The following is a 20,207-nucleotide window of genomic DNA, read 5'->3' as shown; positions in this document are numbered from 1 at the left end:
TTCCTCAATGCCACACTTATATTCACTGCTTCCTGTGGAAAAACAGCTTAATAACTCTCTATATACTTGTAGGGTGTTGTTTTTTAAAGTACAGCAGTGTTTTGGAAATGATGATTATTGTGGTTGAGGAAGGGTGGGTCTTTGCCTTAAGAACTCAGAAGGCTTTTCAAGCACTCCCCACTAAACAGAGACATAAATCCAGGGGTTGGCATGGGGTTCACTAGTCTTGGAGCTGTCCTAAGAGCCTTGTAAAGCTTTGAATTCAGACTGGGAAAGCAACACACGGTATGTACCAGAGTACACAGGACCCACATTGTATTTGGCTACATGGAAACAGAAATTAAAAAAAATAATAATTCAGCAAAGTTTTTTGTTTATTTTTAAAAGGATGATACATGAACAGAACATTTGCTTCCTTTCTGAAAGGAAAGAGAGGTTTTTGGCCTTGGTGCCAGATTGATGTACCTGAACATAGATGAAAGCTCTTTCCCTTCAGAAAGGACCTAAGAAGTCAGAACTGCAGCAACTGCCTCATCCACTCGTGTACTGCTGATCAGCAGGGCCTGCAAACACCTGTGTCCTGCTCCAACAATCTCTGCGAGTGTGTTGGCTTACACAGCTCGCTAGCTGCTTGTATCAGCCCTCTACTCTGGGCAAAATGACAGCCCTTTCATCACCACAGGTGGCAGAAGCAAGTGAGAATATTGTATCTGAAGCGTCTGAAATAATAGCCCTGCCATTCTTACCCTCCAGCTGGTACCAGGAATACCCATTGGTGATGCCGTCTGGAAAGGTCTGCCTGCTGTCACACCCGGTCCCTTTGTACATGCTAGCGTGGTTGAAAGAATAGGTCTTTGCCAGGTGAATAAAAACATCATCATCCGGAGACCTGCTGTAGCCTTTTGATGAGCCAGTAACTGCAGAATAAAGACAGCCATCATGCAATTCTCATTCCTGGTGAAACAGGCAGAGCTATCTTACGTACGGGATAAGAATCTGCCCAATAGCCAGAGCAGGCAGTGAATTTCGATGCCTCATTTTGTCTTTGATGTTTACCAAAGTCTGCCCATCCCAGCTCAAAAGCTGAAAAAACCCTTGCAGAAAACCTTTCAGATGTTGCTTTGGTACAGCTACAATTCCTAAAACAAATCAGCTTTGGGGACAAAGGTTTGTTACCAGCTTACCTGAGTTACCGTTATCGAACGTGTAGCTGGCAACCAGGGCACCCCCGTGCAAGTTCGCTGAGAGAACAAATGTTTCATTTTTTATCCAGTTCATCACTGCTCGAGTCTCTGGCTGAATGGTGACGTTGTTGTTCTCAAAGGCATCAGGAAAATTCCTGTTCAGATCCTCTCCATTCTTGTTGTACCTTAGAAAGAGAGAAGACGCTGCCGTTACTGTTTGCCTGTAGCCACTTCCACACCACCAGCCCCACGGTGCCTGAGGTCCATGGCACACCAGTGCCTTTATGGAACAGGCAAGATGACCACTGCAAGGTTATCTTCTCAAGCATTCAGCAAACGGACTTCAGTATGAGCTCTGTCAGCACCAGGCTTTCCATAGGACATAATAAAACAGTTCTTCTGTTGTATTCCAGGTGGAAACAGAGGATGATATTTAATATTCATATAGGGCATACCCACACCTACACATGAACTTAAAAATCTAAGTCAGATAAAGATATTGTACTTCTGTCTTTTTTTTCCACTTGTCTAGGAAGATCAAGGTAACTGCTGGATGGTGATGTCCCTTGTATTCCTGTCACTCTGGACAGACAGCAAAATAAGACACAGGATGGATTCTGTGAATTCCACCTGTACGTGAAGGTCCAGCCTGGGCAAACGCCTTCTTCCTTTTTCACTCAGAGAGGTCAGCACAGACAGTGTAAGAGAGTATTTTAGTTTCAGCTGTGTTAATTTGTTTAAACTCGGTTAGTTAAATTCTATTTGACAGCAAGGGGATAAAAATTCCTGCCCTCCATAGGAGTCCTATCTATTTGCTGAGGAATACTTTTCGTTCCTGATAAAAAGAAGGGCCTATTCCAGTCACCCAGAGAATTAAGCTTTCTCTACCTAAACTACTTCTTCACTTGCTCCTGATGTTGCCATGGCCAAAGAAGAGACACGTTTGTGGAAGTCCATTCAACGAGCTCAGACACACCTTGTTCTCAGTAAGAAGGGTTACATAGCTCTTCAGCTGAAGAAGATCCCTGGGGGTGGACTTTTTGTTTCACCTTTCTTTGTGGTACCCTAGAGGTCTGAACAGGCCATTGTCCTTCTGCTCTCAGTTTGGGTCTCCTGCCTGGTAGGTTAGCTCATTATATCATTCTGACCAATTTTCTCTCACCGCACCACAAATAAACACCAGGCTGACTCACTCTTCCAAAACCCTGTGCTGTAACAGTGCCTCTTAGAACAGCACAGACCAAAATTATCCCTCACGCACCCACTACGCTATTTTCTCCACCAAGTATGATTCAGCCCCTTGGCTATCTCCGATTATTACTCCCCACCCATTTCCTTTACCTACTCCCACCCTCCTAAATCAGCCTTACCTTCCTCGTGAGTAATAACAATGAGGCACTTTTGTAGCTTCAAATCCATCAGGATTCATCGTTGGCATGATGTGAATCCGGGTATTATTGAGTAACTTGGTAATATTTGGGTCACGTCCGTAGCTGGTCACCAGGTAGTCTATCAAATGGAGCAGGATCTCTCGCCCAACGGTCTGTAAAAGAAGCACAGATTTTATTTTAAGCCTGCTATGGAAGAAAAACAGAACAAAGAACTAACAAAAATAGCCCAAACCCACTGCTTTATGCTTAGAGGGTTTTGTTTTGACTGGGTTACGCAGACACACAAGGCATACAAGAACATTCTGGTCAATACTGTTTCGTTTCATGCTCTCCCTCTAATTACATTTAAAGCAATTTACGAGATTAAAGGAGTCACTGGAAGGTTTTCACAAGAGTTTCAAACCCAGATCAACCAGAACTACTTGTGTGATGGGAAACTGACTGTGTCAGCTACGCTGCTTAATCCCTGCGTGGATAAGGCAGGGCCTTATCAAAAACCCAAGCTGCGAGGGCTGCCTGCTGCAGGCCACGTGGGCTGGAAGCGCAGCCCTGCACCACCTCGGTGCTGCTGCAGAGTCAGCTCGGGGCTGATGCCCCAGGGACCCCGGGCTCTGCACATAAGCACCCGTGCTTGGCAGGGCTGGCGAGGGATGGAAGAAAGGAAATTTGTGTAAGTCATGAGAGCTGGCAGGACACCTCCCTTTGGCTTACTAGGTCAGATCTTAGCCAAAACAGCGATAACTTCCAGCTCCAGTGAGCTGAGAACAATCCTGTCCTGCCCCAGAAACCACCAGCACGGCGTGCTCGCTGGACCAGGCTTTCCAGGAGCACTCTCACAGCACCATCAAGGGCACTGTGGGGTTCCTAAACCCTGGCTGGGATGGAAACAAACCAAGACTGGCAACTGGACGTGCTCTGCACATGGTTTCTTTCTACTTTTTCTCCAAGAACAGAGCCTGGTAAATCACTGCAGGCTCCAATTCAGAGCTACAGAGCCTCAGTAACTTTTACAATGAGTCTTGCACCACTAAGGTGGAAAAACTGCAGAGGATTCTCCCCCACTCCTAAACTGAGAAACACGAGTGACAGTATGGGATGAAACTGGCATCACAGATCAACAACCTCTTGCTTGCAGCCTGGGACAGGGCAAGGTAAAAGGCAGGTGAAATCAGACAGGGGGAAGGGAATATTCCTCCGCCGCTATTTGCTGCACTGACAGCTTGTGAAATTTTCACATCAGTGCAATTTAAGCAGCAAATTCCGCTCTGGACATGGAGGCGAACAGGAACATGGAGCTCAGCTGGCAGAAGGTGGCTGGTATAATACAGGTGCACAGGCTGGGAGCAAAGCACATCCCGTCAGCTGGCAGCAACTGATGCTTGTCCCAGCAGGAGGAGGGGAGGGCAGCAGCGCGAAGCACAGCCCCATGGAGCTGCAGATCACACCAGCATCAGGCTTAAACTTACTCTGTGAAATGTAAGAACCTGAACCTGTCTTGTACGGGCAGCTCAGGTGATGGACAGCTTGGGCAGGATGCAGCAGGGGGAAGAAGGGAACAGGGAGAAGTCAGCCAAATCATGGCCCTGGGCAGGAGAGAGAAAGCCAGCAGGCTCACAAGAAATGAGAACGGCCCTACCGCAGAGAGAGACTGCAGGCAAGACTGGGCTGCTCTCTGGAGGGAATGGGAAAGGGGATCTGCTCCTGTCCTGGTGTTCTTCGGTGTCTGGGGCAGGGGGAGCAACTGCAGGGAAAAAGGAGTAGAGGAGCTGGAAAAGGAAAAAAAGGTGGTTGGAAAAGGACAGTGTTCATAAACAGCAGCTGACCGGTGCTTCACAGATCACATTCTTTGCCCTCCAGAGTTAAGCCCAGACTTATTTACCTATGCAGCATTAAAAACAACTACAAAACAATAAAAAAAGAACCCTATTTTATGGGATTCCTTGCATAGCTCTTGCTGTGTCCAAGCACTTAGCCCCATTCAGCTAAGGTCTGTCACAGAGGGCTGGTGCTCTCATCATTTAAAGAAGTGTGTGTTACCACTCGGTTTTGGTAGAGCAACAGGGGGCTGGTTTTGGTCCAGATGACCCCAGATTTCTTGAGAAAGCACTTCTGGAGGTGGTTAAGGGAAGGGTTTCGTTTCTGAGACAGCAAAGCTCAAGTTTTGACCGAGCCCTCAGAAGGCACCTCCTGCCCAGCAGGCTTCACCCCGCCTACACCTAACACACGGGGAGAGCAGACGGAAGACCTTGTGTCTTTGAGGGAACATGACGAGTATTTGGTTTTAATCGCAGCCCTTTCACAGATTAAAAGATTAAGGTCAGCTGCCACCGTGCCCACACCGGGACGCTCCCCTCCCGCGCCCCTGCGTTGGGCAGGCTCTCACTGCCGCGTGGTAGAGGCCTAGTGCCAGGGGGTGACGGGCGGAGAGGCTCTGCCCATTTCTTTAGAAGATTAAAATTCTTTCCTTAAACGTGGCCTGGTTTTGTTTATTTTTGCAGCTGAACTATGTCGAAAGAAGACCCGAATCGTCAGGCAGGGCCTGTGTCAGAGCAGCCCGGCCTTGCCGGCCTTGGCACAGAGCTGGGGCAGCGCAGGCACCACCTTGAGGTGCAGGGGGAGCCCCAAAAACCTGCCGGCTGTAACACCTCGAATTAGGGGCACCTGAAGCACACCCCCGTCAAGTCTGGGGGATATCAGCTACGAAGGGCAGCCTTAAAGCCACTGCTTGTGTGAGCACCACCCGGCACGTACCCAGCGCCTTCCAAAGCGACAGCCCGGCCTACGCTGAGAGGGATCTCAAAGCTTTTTCAGGCACGAAAAAATATTTCAGCAAATAGGCCAGGTTGCTGGGAACTCTGAAGTTTCTGGTGCCTCTGACCTTCTCTACATCCTGCCAGCTGATATTGAAACCAGGTAGAAAATAGTTCCCTATGCAGGAAATACACACGCAGTTCTTCCCCTGTTCTCTTTTCTAGGGTACGCATTTGTAGCCCTGCCACACCTCTACACTTTTTTTTATTTAAAAAAAAGCTCCAACTGTATCAATCACAAATAAAACTACTCCAGCCCTCAACCACCCAAGCCCTCCTAAGTCACCTATCTCTGGAAACCCTTCTGTGGAGATGATCGCATCTGTGATGAGATGCAAAACAGGGTACAGCTGCGTTCACCTCGCTCCTGAGATAAGCCAGCAAGATAAGCACAGCCGTTCACGTGGGCTGGTTCAGGCTCATCACCACAGGCTCAGCTTTGGGGAGAGAGAGAGGCAAATGCTGTTGCACCAAAAAAAAGCAGAAGTTATGAGAAGGGGAGGATTTAGGATAAGGGTGGCATCAGTAATATCATCCTGGAAAAGGGATTGATATCATGATTGCTCTCACACTAGCTGTAAGGCACGCAAGGGAACAATCAGAAAGGCACAGGAAGGTTACACTATGGACAAGCTTTCCCTTAGAGCTTTCCTGCTACAATTTAAGTGGTTTAGGAGCAATCTAATGAAATGCCTTGGCTTGGCTGTGCAGACTAGACTCCGGTCAGTGGCACTGCAGGTCAAAAGCTGGCTGGTCTGCTCCATGTACGGCCTAAGGGTGCTTGGGGATCTGGGTTTGGTCAGCAAGAAATTGAATGAGTTTTTCCCCCAAAGAGTGATGTGTGAATATGTACATAGAAGAAGAGCTCTGTCAGTGAGAACACAAGCCTGGGCCAAGAGCAAGCTGCTGCCTAAATCAGAATGAGCTGGAGCTCATAAATAAAATAAAAACAGGAAAATTCACATCACTACTCCCCTCAGAGAGCAGACTAAAAAATAACCAAACCCTTAAATTTGCTTTGAGCTGCCTCCACTAAAGCACTGATTCAAACACCGGGACTGCAGTGCTAACGAGCAGGCCCTAGAGCAGCAGGTTCCTCTTCCTCATCTTCTTTAGTGCAAATGTTACCGCCGTGTCACAGGGCTTTGCATTTCGTGCAGTCTGTCAGTGCTGTTTTGATTAAAGTGCCACAGAGCTGAAAGCAACTGTGCTACCTCTGATTATCAGGCAGAGCGTGGATTACAAGCAGGACTGCTGGCAATGGTGACCAGCCTCGTTCAGCCACAAAAGCAAGGAGGGAAGTCTCCTGATGCATCTGTGGACCTGGGGCAAAAGTTCACTATTTACCAATGGCTGTCACAGAACAAAATCATTTAGCCTTGGCTGGTCACGTTTTATGCTATAAAGTAATTAACCTACTCTGAAAACAGTCTTTCCAGTTCTGATTAGAAAAAAAAGCTCTCTTCCTGATGTGTTGTGTACTCCTGTTATCTTAATAGAACTGCCCTGCTGGGCAACCCTCCAAATAACCTGGGTTTTCTTCCAGCAGCACGTGTGAGCAGCCTGCACATATGCAATTCAGGCTTCTCCGTTTTCCAGTTTTAGGAGCAGCCTGCTGGCTGAAGCGAGGAAAAGTGCCATCTACATGGTCACAGCATGTCAGAAGGGCAGTGTCTCCGGTGGTACCAGAGAAGAGAGCTGCTCAGCACGTGGAGAAGTTCTCACTTCTATGGGAAGCACCACGGGAGCACAGAAGACACCCATAGATCAGTGAAGCTATAATCCTACAATCTCAGGCTACAGGAGACTGCGGAACACAAGTCGAAGCTTGTCATCCAGTTCGTGCAGAGCTTATCTGCTTAATCTATTACAAGGGGAAGCTGAGTCTTTCCCCAGTGACTGGTCCAGCAGTATTTTAGATTATGAGGAATAAATATTTAAAGTTCCCCAATGCTTCTCTATATGAAGAATTCATTTCCTGCCATGTGAAATGCTTTTATGGTCAGATAGGAAGAAGTAAAACTGTGTTATATCCATATGCAAAAATATATATAAGGCATAGACCAACACGAGGGCCTGAAAAGGAATAGCCTTAATTCCTAAATCTTCCCTAGGTGTGTGCTTGGTCTGATGAAGAGGCTAGAACATGGTTCACTGGAGGGACACGTAGCACAGCACCTAGTGCTACAGCACCGCTAGCTCAGGGAACAACCCCTCTCAGACAAACTGGTCACAATGCCAGTACTTAATCTCGCTTCATTTGTCGTAGTCGATGCAGAAGTTTTGATCCTAGGCAGCGATCCAGGTTGCCTAACCCCATGAACATGCAAACACTGCGTGCCCCCGTGCTCAAAGCTCCTTGTGCACATCCAGCTGGGAGGTGATGGTAGCAGGAGCGCTTCACCGTGGATGTTCTGCCAGGAGGAGCGGCAGCAGGAACCTGCCCTTCTGCAGTCCAGGACTACTGGATTGGAAGGCCAGGCCACGCTGGACGAGATGGTGTTCTCCCCTCCGACCCCACCAAATTTGGGTCATATGTAGCCACAGTCTCGAAGCTTTCTTCAGCAGTCGGCAGGGACCAGCACGTGCAGCCACAGCTCCTGTAGGCACCCCGCACCACACACAGCACCCAGGAGCGTGGGCCACGTGGGGCCATGAGTCAGCTCCCTCCCACACAGAGTTAAATTCCAGAGCAGCCAGGCTCCCAGCAGCACAGCCACTGTCAAACAAGGTGAAACTGGTCTAACTTGGGGAAAATTCTTGGCACACCGTGTCGCAAGTGCCTGGAGGCGTGCAAGTACTCAGACAGTATCGGTACTAGGGAGAGCTGGTGATAAGTTGTGCTTTACACAGCATACACTTACTATTCCGCCTGGTTTCATTAATTTGGGGAATTCACAGTCTGGCATCTATGTATTTTGCCTCTTCTCTGTTGAATTATTTACCCTTTGTACTTAGAGGCTGCATAGAAACATACTGTGTAGTTTAAATTTATCCTGAATGTGCCTAATAAAAGCAGGCAGAGCTAAAGAATACGGGAAATAGGAAGCAAGAGAAGATGAGAGGGAAGTGTGAGAAGACGAGAAGGAAGTGTGAAGCTTTGAATATTTCTATTTCAGGCTCACGTACTGCACCAGCAAAGCTCATAATCACCATTACCTCCTCTATCATTAACAAATGGGCATTCTTTCCACAGCAAATTAGGCCTGAAATTGCTGTTTCTTTTGTACTCAGTGTTACCTTAGGTGCATCTGTGTATTCCTAGCTTAAGGTTCCTAGGAGAAATTGCCTTCTTAAAAACCACATTTGGTGGTTCACAAGAATCATTATTCACTCTTTGGATGGGTTTGAAGTGTTTTATCACTCATATTTCATTTCTAGGTAATAACAACTTACAAGCAAACCATTACAACTGATTCATTGCCAGTAAAATTAAAGCCTCTGGGTTTATTCTTGTGGAGAACAAGAATCTCTCTCTACTTGAGAGGTCTTAGGAGTAGGATTCTTTACTTTGATGGAAGGTCTCTTAAAACCCTTCTGCCAAAAGGGAACTTTTCCTTGAAATTTCTCAAGAAACACACACGTCAGTTCTTCTGTGAGGATACACTTGAATAATAAACAGCACACACCTGAGAGGAGTTCACCCTAAACCTCTGGCAAGTATATTTGGTATAAATGACATTGCAAAAGTTGAAACCTACCTCATCCCCATGCATATTAGCAACATACTTGAACTCTGGAATGCCAATCTTATGTTGGGTTGGAAACCTTCCCAGAACAAGAACCCACAGGTCTCTACCTTTAAGAGGGGAAGGGGAAAAGACAATTTTTAAACAAAGTATAAAATTATACAAACCTTAAAGAAACAAAAAAGTAAAAGACTTGGTCATCAAGACGACCATACAGGTTCTTATATTTCATTGCTGCCCAATCTTATAATAGAGTGTTTTAAAGTAGTCTTATTTATAGAAGTGCTTGTTAAATTGGTTATAAGAACAAATGTGCTGTCTTCCAACTAAAAGCATGTAGTGAACCCTGCAATTTCAAAAACATTTAAGCAGTGATAGAAAATAAATTGGGGCTTTTTTTTTTTTTAAAAAAAAAAGAAAACATTTTTCAAATCCAGTTCTGCAGGCAAGATTTTGTCAAGCAGTCACCAAGCAACTATGTAATATTTAAAATAAAAGACACTTCCTCCAAAAGCATTAAATCATTTTTTTTTTCTGAAGCACATACAGAATTTTCCATTAACAGAGAAAGAACTTACTTGTATTAAAGACAAAGTAGAAAAGCTCAACACATTAATGAATTACTGCTCAGAAAAAAAAAGGGAGATGACAGGCACAGCTGTATCAGAGACATACCCCAAGAATTAGCAAAATAAGAATTAATAGCTACAGGAAGAGCGTTAGTCAAGATCACTGCAGTTGCACAGAAAGCTGAACTTTTAATAAAATAAATATATTGGAAATCCTAATTTAAAACGAGGGAGGGCATACTATTGGTAGCGATGTTGTGGCATTTCAGATCTCTCAGCAGAGCTACGCTTCCCACTAGGCTGCTCTCAAAGCAGGAGGACAGCTCTGGTTTCAGCAGATGGCAGCAAAGAAACTGGACCAGTTCTGGGGTCACAGCAGCCAAAGGCTGCTAACAGCCAGACCTCGTATGCACACTGCCTGCCCCCAGCTCTCTCACCCTGCTGGCTGAGGGCTGCCAATAAATAAGCAGCCTCATAGCTAGAAAGAAAAATAACTGCAGCACCTTGACAAACAGGAGAAAAATGTTGAAGAAATGAGAAGAAATGCTACAAGATGCGCTGAAACAACTGCAAGAGAGGTGAGCCGAAGCCTGAGCTTGCCAAGCTAGGCTCTCACTTCACAGGTTGGATCAGAGCCTAATTAGGGCCAAGAAGCACCGAGGCAGCAGTGACAGCAAACTAATTCAGCAAGTGGTCTCGGCATTCCCTGGTTATGCCTGGTCACTCCAGAAGACATCCTTACAGCCAGATGTTACCCACAAGGCTGAGATGCCACCACTGACATTCATTGCAGAGGACGATGTGAGCAAGCAGTCCATACCTTTTAAAATAAGCCTGTGCATTAAGTGCTTTGGTGAGGAAGCTAGTTATTCAGCTTTGCTGCATGCAGAGCTGCTGTTTCATTAAAAAAAATAAAAATCAAATAGCTTGTCCTCTGTAAGTCTAGACAAGGAACAGTGGAGAAACCAGAGATGCTAGGTTTTAAGCACGTCCTTCAAAAAGGAAAGGAACCACCAGCTCCTGGCACCCTAGCCCTCTTCCCCTCCAGAACCCCAGGGGTCCCTTCCAGCCTCAGCCTTTCTGCAACTCTGTGGGAACAGAGCACAAGCCCTACTGCAGCAGCACGTCTGGATGTGGGAAAAGAAACCCTAGTGCTAAAACCAACAAAAAAACATTACTCTTGTTTATAATCCAGCATGCACAACAGTCTCAATCTATTTTCCAGCATGTTGTCCTCTCCCTGGCTGTATCCTGAGGTATCCTACAATGGAAGTCCTTCAGGAGTGCTCCTAATGAGCCTTTGCCCTTGCACCCCCTGAGCCGTTCTGTCTCTCCTTCAGTCTATCAGAAAATAATTCAGACATCCCTCCTTGGTACCAACTTCTCAAAGTTAAAAGGTAGCAAAGGACCTCTATAGGGGATGCGATGGTGCCCCAGCCCCCTCTCCTATAGGGAGGGGGATAGAGCTAACCCTATAAAACACGGGGCTTTCTATAAGGCTACAGATTCACCCGGCTCCAGGGCTGCCTGCTGTCAGAGGGAGTACCAAGCACACAGGCAAATCTTCAGAATACCTTGAAGCCAACAGGCTAAGTGAATTACATGTCAAAAGCCCTCTCAGAGCAAGAGAAATAAGCACCAGCTAAAAGCATTATAGCTTCCACAAATCCTCTGTCGCCTGCCACCCAAACACAGAGCAGTGACACAGAAGGCGAGATAGCTCAGAGCAGGACCTCCCCCCAGCCCAGGCTGCCCAAAGCCCCATCCAGCCTGGTCTTGAGCACCTCCAGGGATGGGGCACCCACAGCTGCTCTGGGCAGCCTGTGCCAGGGCCTCACCACCCTGACTGAGGAATTTCCTCCTTGTATTAAATCTAAACCTACCCTTTTTTAGTTTAAAGCCATTCCCCCTTGTCCTGTCACTACAGATTCAGCTCTGACCACAACTCAGTGCGACCACGCAGCCAATTTATCCTCGGAGCAGTCCATCCCTCTGATCCACATTTCTCCTGTTTGGAGAGAAGGATGTTGGACAGTGTCAAATGCTTTGCACCAGCAGCGCTCGTTCCTGCTGTTATCGCTGCAGTTGCACTCATGGGAAACACAAGGAAGACCTAAGTATAGGCTAGCAGTAGTTACTGATCTAAATTGGTCTTTCCAGCATTAGCATTTAGGCTGTTTATGGTTTGTGTGAGGGCCATCTAAATGATAAACGCCCTCATGAACCGAGGCGTCAATTATTTTCTGGCACTTCCAGCTTGTGAGCAGCATTACGCCTACCATTAACAATTAAAATGAACTCCTAGGTCTGCCCAGCCTGCAGTACTGGATAGTGAACCTGTGAGGGATGATGTCAGGTTTCTTTCCATGTACCAGTCATTTTCTGCATGTGAAGAGATTCACCAGATTGATAAAAGTTTCCTTTAATCAGTAAAACCCCTGATAACTCTGTTTTCATACCTGAAGTTAACAGCTAAGCCACCTCCCACGTGCTTTGCATCAGCTGAATGTACACCAAGAAGCCGTTTCTCACTGCCAAACCAGAAGTGATCTCTGCTAATCAGCAAAGGATATTTCAAGTAATCAAGACAAACTTGCATTTGTAACTGTGTCTCAGGACAAGTAAAGAGACTTCAAAGTTAGCGTTGGACCAGAGCCAGATTACACAGCTTCTAGTAGAGGGAGCAGTCTTTTCACATACTTATTTTGAAGTTCTCTAGCTTTGCCTCGGCAATATTCATGGCACGGTATCGATATTCTAAACAGCTCCACAGAAGCTGGGAATTGAGATGAGAGAACTGATATTGATCTCCAGATCCAGTGGGAAAGAAACTCATTTATCTGCAGGTACTGCAGTCTGGATCACAGTCCTTGGATCGTTCTGAAACACGCTCATCTTCTTCACTTTGTTCTCTGCGAGTCCCGTTTATGAAAAAGAACCTGCTTTCTGACTGGGCAATGCACCAGACCCCTCAGACTAGGGCTACTGATTTAAAAGCTCAGATGGAGGTCCCAATAACTCAGAGAAGGCAACATGCTGACTGCAGTTCCTCTGGGCTGGCCACGTGCTGCAGTGATCTCATGGACAGGAACTGCAGCGATGCTGGTGCAAGTTAAAGTCATCCCTACCTAGAAAAGCCCAAGATGGGGCAAAGAGGAAGAAAGCCCAATGATCGTTGGAATATAAGGTCCACAAACAGTTCACTCTGTCTCCAGGTGTGACTGAATGCCTATTTGAATGGTACAGCACCGATCTCAGGTCATAGAAACTTGTTCTGGAAACGAGCAGTCCTGACAACTTACCCTATCGGGGCTTCATTCCACCATGTACCACACAAACTGCTTAAGTACGTTTCTGCCCCCCGAAAACATGAAATCAAAGCAGTGCAAAATAAGAAGGGGGACCAGACAGGCAAGGTTCTGATCAATGGGAACGTAACAGGGTGGCGGCTATGCCCTAGGCAGAGCTTGTATCAATCATGCTCAATTCCTGTATAGGCAGAAAGGCTTCAGCCTAGGTTGTGTGATGAGAACACCGAGTAACAGTAGTAAAATAACCGTATCAGCTGATATAACAGCTTCCACTGCAAAAGCAACCACTGCTGTAATTATGGTTTGACGGAAGAAAGAGAAACGATGCAAATAACCAGCAACTGAATTACTTATACAAAACGCTGTGGGGAGACAGGCTGGCATGAGAGGCGCTCCTTGATAAGTCCTTCTGCAGATACACCACCGTTCCCACACACCTCACACTCTTTAATCTACTTTCACAATACAGGCTGATATTGGAAACACTTCCCTAACTGTATTTGGCAACGCTCGGCTAAGTCTCGGGATACTCCAGCCTTACACTCGTGTTACACACTGGTAAATCAAGGCTAATTGGTTCCATGCAAGGCATTAAGGGATCTTTGGAACATACTGTGACATACCTCTATGATAAAAGAAAACCAAACTGCATCTGACACCTCTTTTCTGAGGATTTAAGTCGACCCGTGCTTACTACTACACAAAATTTCTTATTTTGCAGGAGGAGAGATCAAGAAATCAATACTGATTTGTCACTTCAAACTTTTGTGTCACAGTCACAGATTGTTGTGACTGTGACAACATACACCTTCCTTTGGCTTTTGTGATCTGTACTTGCATTTACTGCAAGGCTCAGCAATGCCAGTGTTGAACACAGTAGTACAGCTGCCCCCCATGCACACGCACACCCTTGAGGTATTTCTAAAATGGCAAGAAGAGAGAAATTTAAAGACATTAAATAGCTGCATTGCTCAGGATTGAGCTTGTAAGCTTCATGAAGAAAGCAAAACATTAGTTTCTCCATACCGAGTGTAGGGAAATGTATCATCTTCCAGCAAAAACACTACCACAGCTACTAAGAGACTTCAGGAGAAGACTCCCTTTTGTTAAACAAGTGCCAGCAGTACCCTTGCCTTGTGTTACTCTGATTTGCCATCACCACTGCAAGCTGGAAAATCTAAAGCTATTTTGGAGCTTGTCTTCTGCAAGAGGACTGCCAACAGCACAGATGACTTAACTCAAGCTCTAAGAAAAGTTGAGTTACCGGCACATTATTTATACAACCCAAAACCTTTAATCAGTATGACTGATATGATAGTACTGCAGCAGTAGCCTTACAGACACAAACAAATATGTGAGTTTAATCCAGTCAGACTGTTGTGTAAAGTACCTTTCAGATTACAGAAAGTAATAAAAGTGCCAGGGACATAAACTTTGTGAATTATCAACCAAAAAAGGCAGCTGTGTCTGCTCAGAAAACAGACAATCTAGATGTATAGTTTATACTCTGAATAACCTACATACCTGAAACTGGGGTCAGATGGATGCATGAACAACCATAGAACAGATTTCTCTGTGAGAGTTTATCGTTGCTGTCAGTATACCATGCTCTCATGGTCTACTGCAACAAAAAAGATTATCTAAGACTTGGACTGGATTTCCATTAGTAATGAACAACAAGATTAGTATCCCAAGCGGAGCTAGAGCATTTAAAATATAAGCAAGACTTCAAGCTATTTTGAAGTATTAAGAAAAAAACAGGTCAGTCCCATACATTAACCATACGCATCTGACAATATTCAGTATGGTGCGTAAGTCAGCAAACCAAACCCAAAAGAGCCCAAGGTAATGTTAGATTACAGGTCTACCATGGCCAACCAAACCCCCAAATCAAGAGCATTTCATATTCGGGGAGAGTGTAAATGTCTTGCTATTTTCTTCCTGCTTAATGGAGAACTTTGAAAAGAGAACATACATCACAAGAACTACTGTACTTCATAGGTTATTGGCAGGAGTGAAAACCATCGATCTGGAAGCAAACACCTGTTTGAGGACAGTAACAGTAAGAGAGAGATTAGGGAACTACCTGCACTACCTGTGCAGCACTTAATTTTTATTTCATGGTGTTAGGACTATCCCATGCTCTGTATTTCCACTTATCAGCCTTCTGAGGGCTAGTACAGGCTGTTCCACCTCAGAAAGTCTGCAGTATTTTTGATATACAAAGGACCAGAACATTTCAACATGAGATGCACCATCACTGATGCAGTTACTGTGCTGAGCCCACTGCTTAATCCTTCTGCTTGCTTCTCATGTATCCATTCTTACAGGCTTAAGGCCACCCCTCACTCAAATAAAAATAACTCTCCACTACTCAATAAGCACGTATTTCCACTGACTATACCAGCCAATCCGATTTGCAGTCAGTACCTGATGAGCAGGACTGGAGGAATGACCCTTGGAAAGCCAGGTGCTGTTTATTTGTAACCAAAGCATTTGAGAATTGAAGGGTTCAGAACAGTTCAGAGTTCACATGCTGGCTTATCTACCGAAAGGTTTACAGGTCTTGGGTTGATTGCAACATCCACAGCTGCCTAAGCACTTTCATGAGACTTGTATGTTATGATGATGACAACACTTTATTTCTTACACGTGTGTGAGTTTGTGCAGTACCACTGCCAGTTCTCATAATCAAGCTGAGCACACTCCTTATACGTCAAAACATTAAGAACCGCCAATGCAGAGCATGGTTTCTACAACAGCACCTTGTCTTTGAACACAAGAAATAGAAGGAAATAAAAAGATCCAAATAAAAACCACCCAGAAGGGAACACCATTTTTAAATTCATATACACTAACCTTATTCAGTGCTGGTCGCTGAGAGGAAAACGCCACAGACACAGGATCAGCCCGAACGGGCATTCCCTGTTATTTACACTACCTGGTTTATATTCACTCCCAGAAACCAAACAGGCTTTTTCCTTCTTCACCAACTCTTGCTTCTATTAGCACAGGATTTTTTTTAACCTAATTCTAAATGTGTCTTACGTTATTTTCTGAGAGAGCTGTGAAACTGGTACACACCCGGTAATTTTCAGAAAAGCAATTGTATTTATAAAAGAAACATTACCCATTCACGGTAACACCACTGGATCAACCCAAGCGAAGTCACTGCCTATAATGCAAGCCAGGCACAAGGAAGGGGATGGCTTGTTTTTAAGTGCAATTTATCCAGATTATCTGGTTTTATTTGGCCTACCCTTCTGCCACCAAAGGCAGAGGAGGCCAAAACTCTTCCTGCCACTCAAAGGCAGAAGAAGGAGTAGGAAACTAAGAGAAAACTACAGGCTGTTTCTCCTAGATGGCTCCAAAGTCACTGGTGTACTTTGTGGGTCGCAGCGCACTGAGGTGCCTTGTCAAGAGGCTCACTATGCACACCCCACAAGCATCCTTGGCATACCACATGCATTACACTTGCCACAAGAACAGGAAGCCTCCAGAGATACACATCTCAACGCTGGCAAGCAGGGTCCTAGAATCTGACACAGAGAGCGGCTTTTTCTTCTTAATTAAACTGCCTGGAGGGGAAAAAATGCAAGCTCAATTAACTTATTTTAAATAATTCAATCCGTATCATCATCTTTGTTCCTGATTTAGTTAATAAGTTATCCTAGTTTCACCAGCCACTTCTAGATTCTCTCTCAACATGGGTAACGAAGTGTCTCTGTGGAAATATTAATGACTGTCTTTTAGGAAACACAACCTGTTTTAACAAACTTTACAAGAACATAAAACCCAGGTGGTGTTTCTTGAAGAGACAAAGGTTGTCACATGTGGTGGTGGCCTCTGTTTCCTCTTGGATTTTGGTAGTCACATGTTGTGTCCATTTCTTCTTGGATTTTGAGATCAGCCTGATGCAGCTGTGCAAAGCAAGCTTTGTATTTTAACTTACCACAACTAGGAAATGTGCTTTGTCAGAGACCTGATTTGCACACTGCCAGCAGTGCATACTGAGGACGTATCGTTCTGTGCTTAGCCTATTCCTCAATATTTTCCTAGCTATTTTCTCTAGCGGTTCTTGGAGGAAAAAAAAAAAAAAAAAAAAAGAGAGAGAGAGACCAAACTGGACTTCTGAACCGACACAGTTGGGCTGCATTTCTTACTGAAAGGAGAGTTTGCTTTATTTTAACCTTAAGACGAGCGTTACTTTTTCAGATCTGCACAAGCTCTCCCTGCTTAAGTGTCCCAGGTAGCTGCTGACCCTTGGATGTGGAAACTTGCTAGGGACAAACAGGAAATGCAGCTCAGCTGTCCTAAATCCACTGTGACCTCAGCAAACTAACACAGCAGCTACAATCATTTGATTAAGTAACTTCAGCTACCACAGGCTGACCTTTCCCATAACAACACAAAATGAGTAAGCAAGCCTTATACACCAAACAGCAGCACGATCTGCTCAGAAGCATCATCTGCCACATCTCAACCACTGCAGAGTTGTAAGAGTTACTGAGTCAGAAGTGGAGCCATTTACAGGCAGGGCAGTCTCTTGGCAGCGAGGAGAAGGAGAGCTATACCCAGCCCTGTGTGTTTCCCCTACCTGCCAGCTCCAACAACTACCTAATTCATAAAAAATATTCAAAAAAGCTGGAATAGCCATCGTGCTCATTCAGCTTTCATTCACAAGAGAAAAGCCAGCCTTACAAAAAATAAATCTAGATCTCTTCTGTGCATGACCAAGCGTAAAACCTTCTAAGGAACAAACATTTCCGGGTTAGAAGTCGCATCTTGCCTTTGTACATCTATTCACTAGGCTCATGTTTGTACTCCCTGAGCTAGCTAAGCACAATCTGCCACACCACGGTTACGTACAGCCAAGCTTTAATTAGGGAACCCTGAGAATCAGCAACACTGCTAGCCCCAGGGGTGCACAGCCAAAAGGCACGGGCAGAAAGGCCACCCAGGAAGGATGAAGGCGTGCTGCTCTGCTTCTGTGCGAAGAGGATGGGAAGCTGCTGGAAATACTTTTCTACTAAAAAGCTGCAGTCCCCAGAGTGAGGAAGAAGGGACGTGTTACCATGCTCTCCTTGCAAATAAGAGGAAAATGCAGACAGGGTGATCAACTGCGGGTAAAACTGCATTTTTTTTCTTTCTTTCTAAGGAATTCTGACCAGAACTTGCTTAAAAATTAGTAACATTGCACTGCAAGTTGCAATCACGTCCCATTACTGACCACTAACATCAGCATCCACCTGATTTTCCCTGTTCCTAGAGAAACAAAGATCTTGTAGCATGGCCCAGAGAGCAGCAAATGTAACCTGGGACAGGATAACGGAGAGACCCGATCTGGTGGTAGAAGACCATCTCTTCAATTATGGATGTTTTCTGTTTTTCTCTTTATTGGAGCATCTTATTCGCTTCTTGTGATATTCCATAGCAATCCGAGGACGTGAATGTTCAGGATCAGCTTAAACTGACACTAAGTTACATATAAAAACTAACCTGAAGTATAAGTAGACTTTCAATTTGTTCCTTGCAATCAGCAAGGAGCAAATTCAAGTTGAACTGTCAGTACAGTTATAAACGAAACAAGGATTGCGATCCTAGGTATAAAGACCACCCTTCTTATTTGCATGGCTAGAAATTTATATACAGTGCTCCTTCCAAAAAGCAGAAGCCTCCAAAAAGCTGGGGAAGAAAACAAGTAACTTGTCTACTGCGCACCTAAGTTTCCTAGTATATTGAGCTCTATTTTCTGTTTGTTTGTTTCTTGTGGGGGTTGTGTTTCTTTCTATGTCTTCACTTTCCCAACACCAGTTAAAGGACATGGAGATGGATATGAACTGAAGAGTACCGACCAGCCATACTTGCTGATTTTAAGTTACACAAGGTCCCTGGCATTGGGAAATTTACCAGCACTATTTATGATATCCACTTGCCACTTCTGTTTGCTTCTAAGCAAACATGGAAATCTGCAGTCTTACCAAGAGAAAGCAGGACAGCTGTGTGTTTAAGACCTTCACAGCTCTAAAGACATGAAGAAAAGCTTGACATATATTCTGCTTCTAGACAACTAGAAAGCCATTGGCATAGAAGAGGCAGGAGAGCAGCAACTTTTCCCACAGCACTGTTTTCAGATAAACTGCTCACAGGAACAGCAAGTGGACTATTTCTAAATAGATCCCATTTCCATTTCAAAGTTACAACAAAGATCCCAGTACAAGGTAAGTCTTTATACAAGAAGTGTTTGGACTATGTTACTAGGAAAGGCTTCCTTCAAACATCTGTTTGAAAATCTTCCCTCCCCTCCTAGGAGGAATCTCTGATCTGGCAAATTTCACTGAAAAAAAAAACAACTTCCCACAAGATTTTCTGCAAGAATTGTGTTTGAGTTTCATTTGTGTGCACGTATGCATGCAAAAAACCTGCACATACATACACACACTTTCACTATTACTTTTTGGGTGTTTGCCACGTAGGAGGCAAAAATGATCAACCAATTCACAGCAAACATATGGAAAAAGATTTAAGCAGGTTACTTTACCTTTACTGCAAGAGAACAGGAACATACTTACAGTCACTACACCTCGAAGATTAACTTCTTCAATGGCTTAGCTGTCTTCCAAGGCAAACAGCTGACAATGACCAAGCCACGTACTCTTTATAAATTGTGTAGACAGTGTAGGCATTCTGCCAGGGCATTACTGCCAGGAAAGCAGTGTGAAGTCATGTTATCAGCCAAAATTTGTAATACTCAGCTATTGGAAGACAAATTGCACACAAAGCTACCCGTGTCAAACTACACTACAGCAGTCAGACTACTGGTGCAGAAGGCAGAAGTGCTGTGGCTTTCCTCCTCCAGAGTGACATGCACAATGTTCAGTTGAACTAATTCTGGTAACTAAAACACTAGAAGACGCAGTCAGGGGGAATCTGTTGAAAAAAAAAACTATTTTTCAACATTTAAAGACTTTTTAACTTCCACTAGTAGAAACAGACTTGAAAGCTGATGCAGTAAAGGTAAGCTCTATATAAGCACATGATTTAGAGTAAAGCTCAATTGGAAGCTAAAGAGCTTTTGAAATGCAACCTAATACTTTCTTGCTTTTCAAGTCATGATTTATTTTTAAAGTCATGACTTAACTTGAACAGATAAGCCCTGAAGGACCCAGTCCTTCTCCTCCTCTTCTGTTTTTTCCCTTCCCATCACAGTGACTCACATAATACCCTACAAACAGAGTTTACAAGGCTGTTAA

At 44.8% G+C, this 20,207-nt stretch overlaps 1 protein-coding gene across 3 annotated transcripts in view; it reads right to left on the bottom strand.

Moving 5' to 3' along the window:
- The window catches only part of CPM (carboxypeptidase M), a 32,075-nt gene that overhangs the window by 4,518 nt on the left and 7,350 nt on the right, over positions 1 to 20,207 (bottom strand). For 2 of the 3 annotated variants that reach the window (XM_068669249.1, XM_068669248.1), the window contains exons 3-6: positions 9,087 to 9,184; positions 2,555 to 2,727; positions 1,185 to 1,369; positions 747 to 917 (exon numbers count right to left, since the gene is read on the bottom strand). In XM_068669249.1, the coding sequence (XP_068525350.1) occupies positions 747 to 917; positions 1,185 to 1,369; positions 2,555 to 2,727; positions 9,087 to 9,184 (627 nt within the window). The remainder of the gene's footprint in view (positions 1 to 746; positions 918 to 1,184; positions 1,370 to 2,554; positions 2,728 to 9,086; positions 9,185 to 20,207) is intronic. The other variant, XM_068669250.1, reaches the window with a different exon arrangement.

Source organism: Anas acuta, chromosome 1 (assembly GCF_963932015.1).
Source record: "Anas acuta chromosome 1, bAnaAcu1.1, whole genome shotgun sequence".
In the NCBI taxonomy this organism is placed as follows: domain Eukaryota; kingdom Metazoa; phylum Chordata; class Aves; order Anseriformes; family Anatidae; genus Anas; species Anas acuta.
The sequence above is the reverse complement of the archived record's forward strand: the minus strand, read 5'-3'. Positions and strand labels throughout refer to the sequence as shown.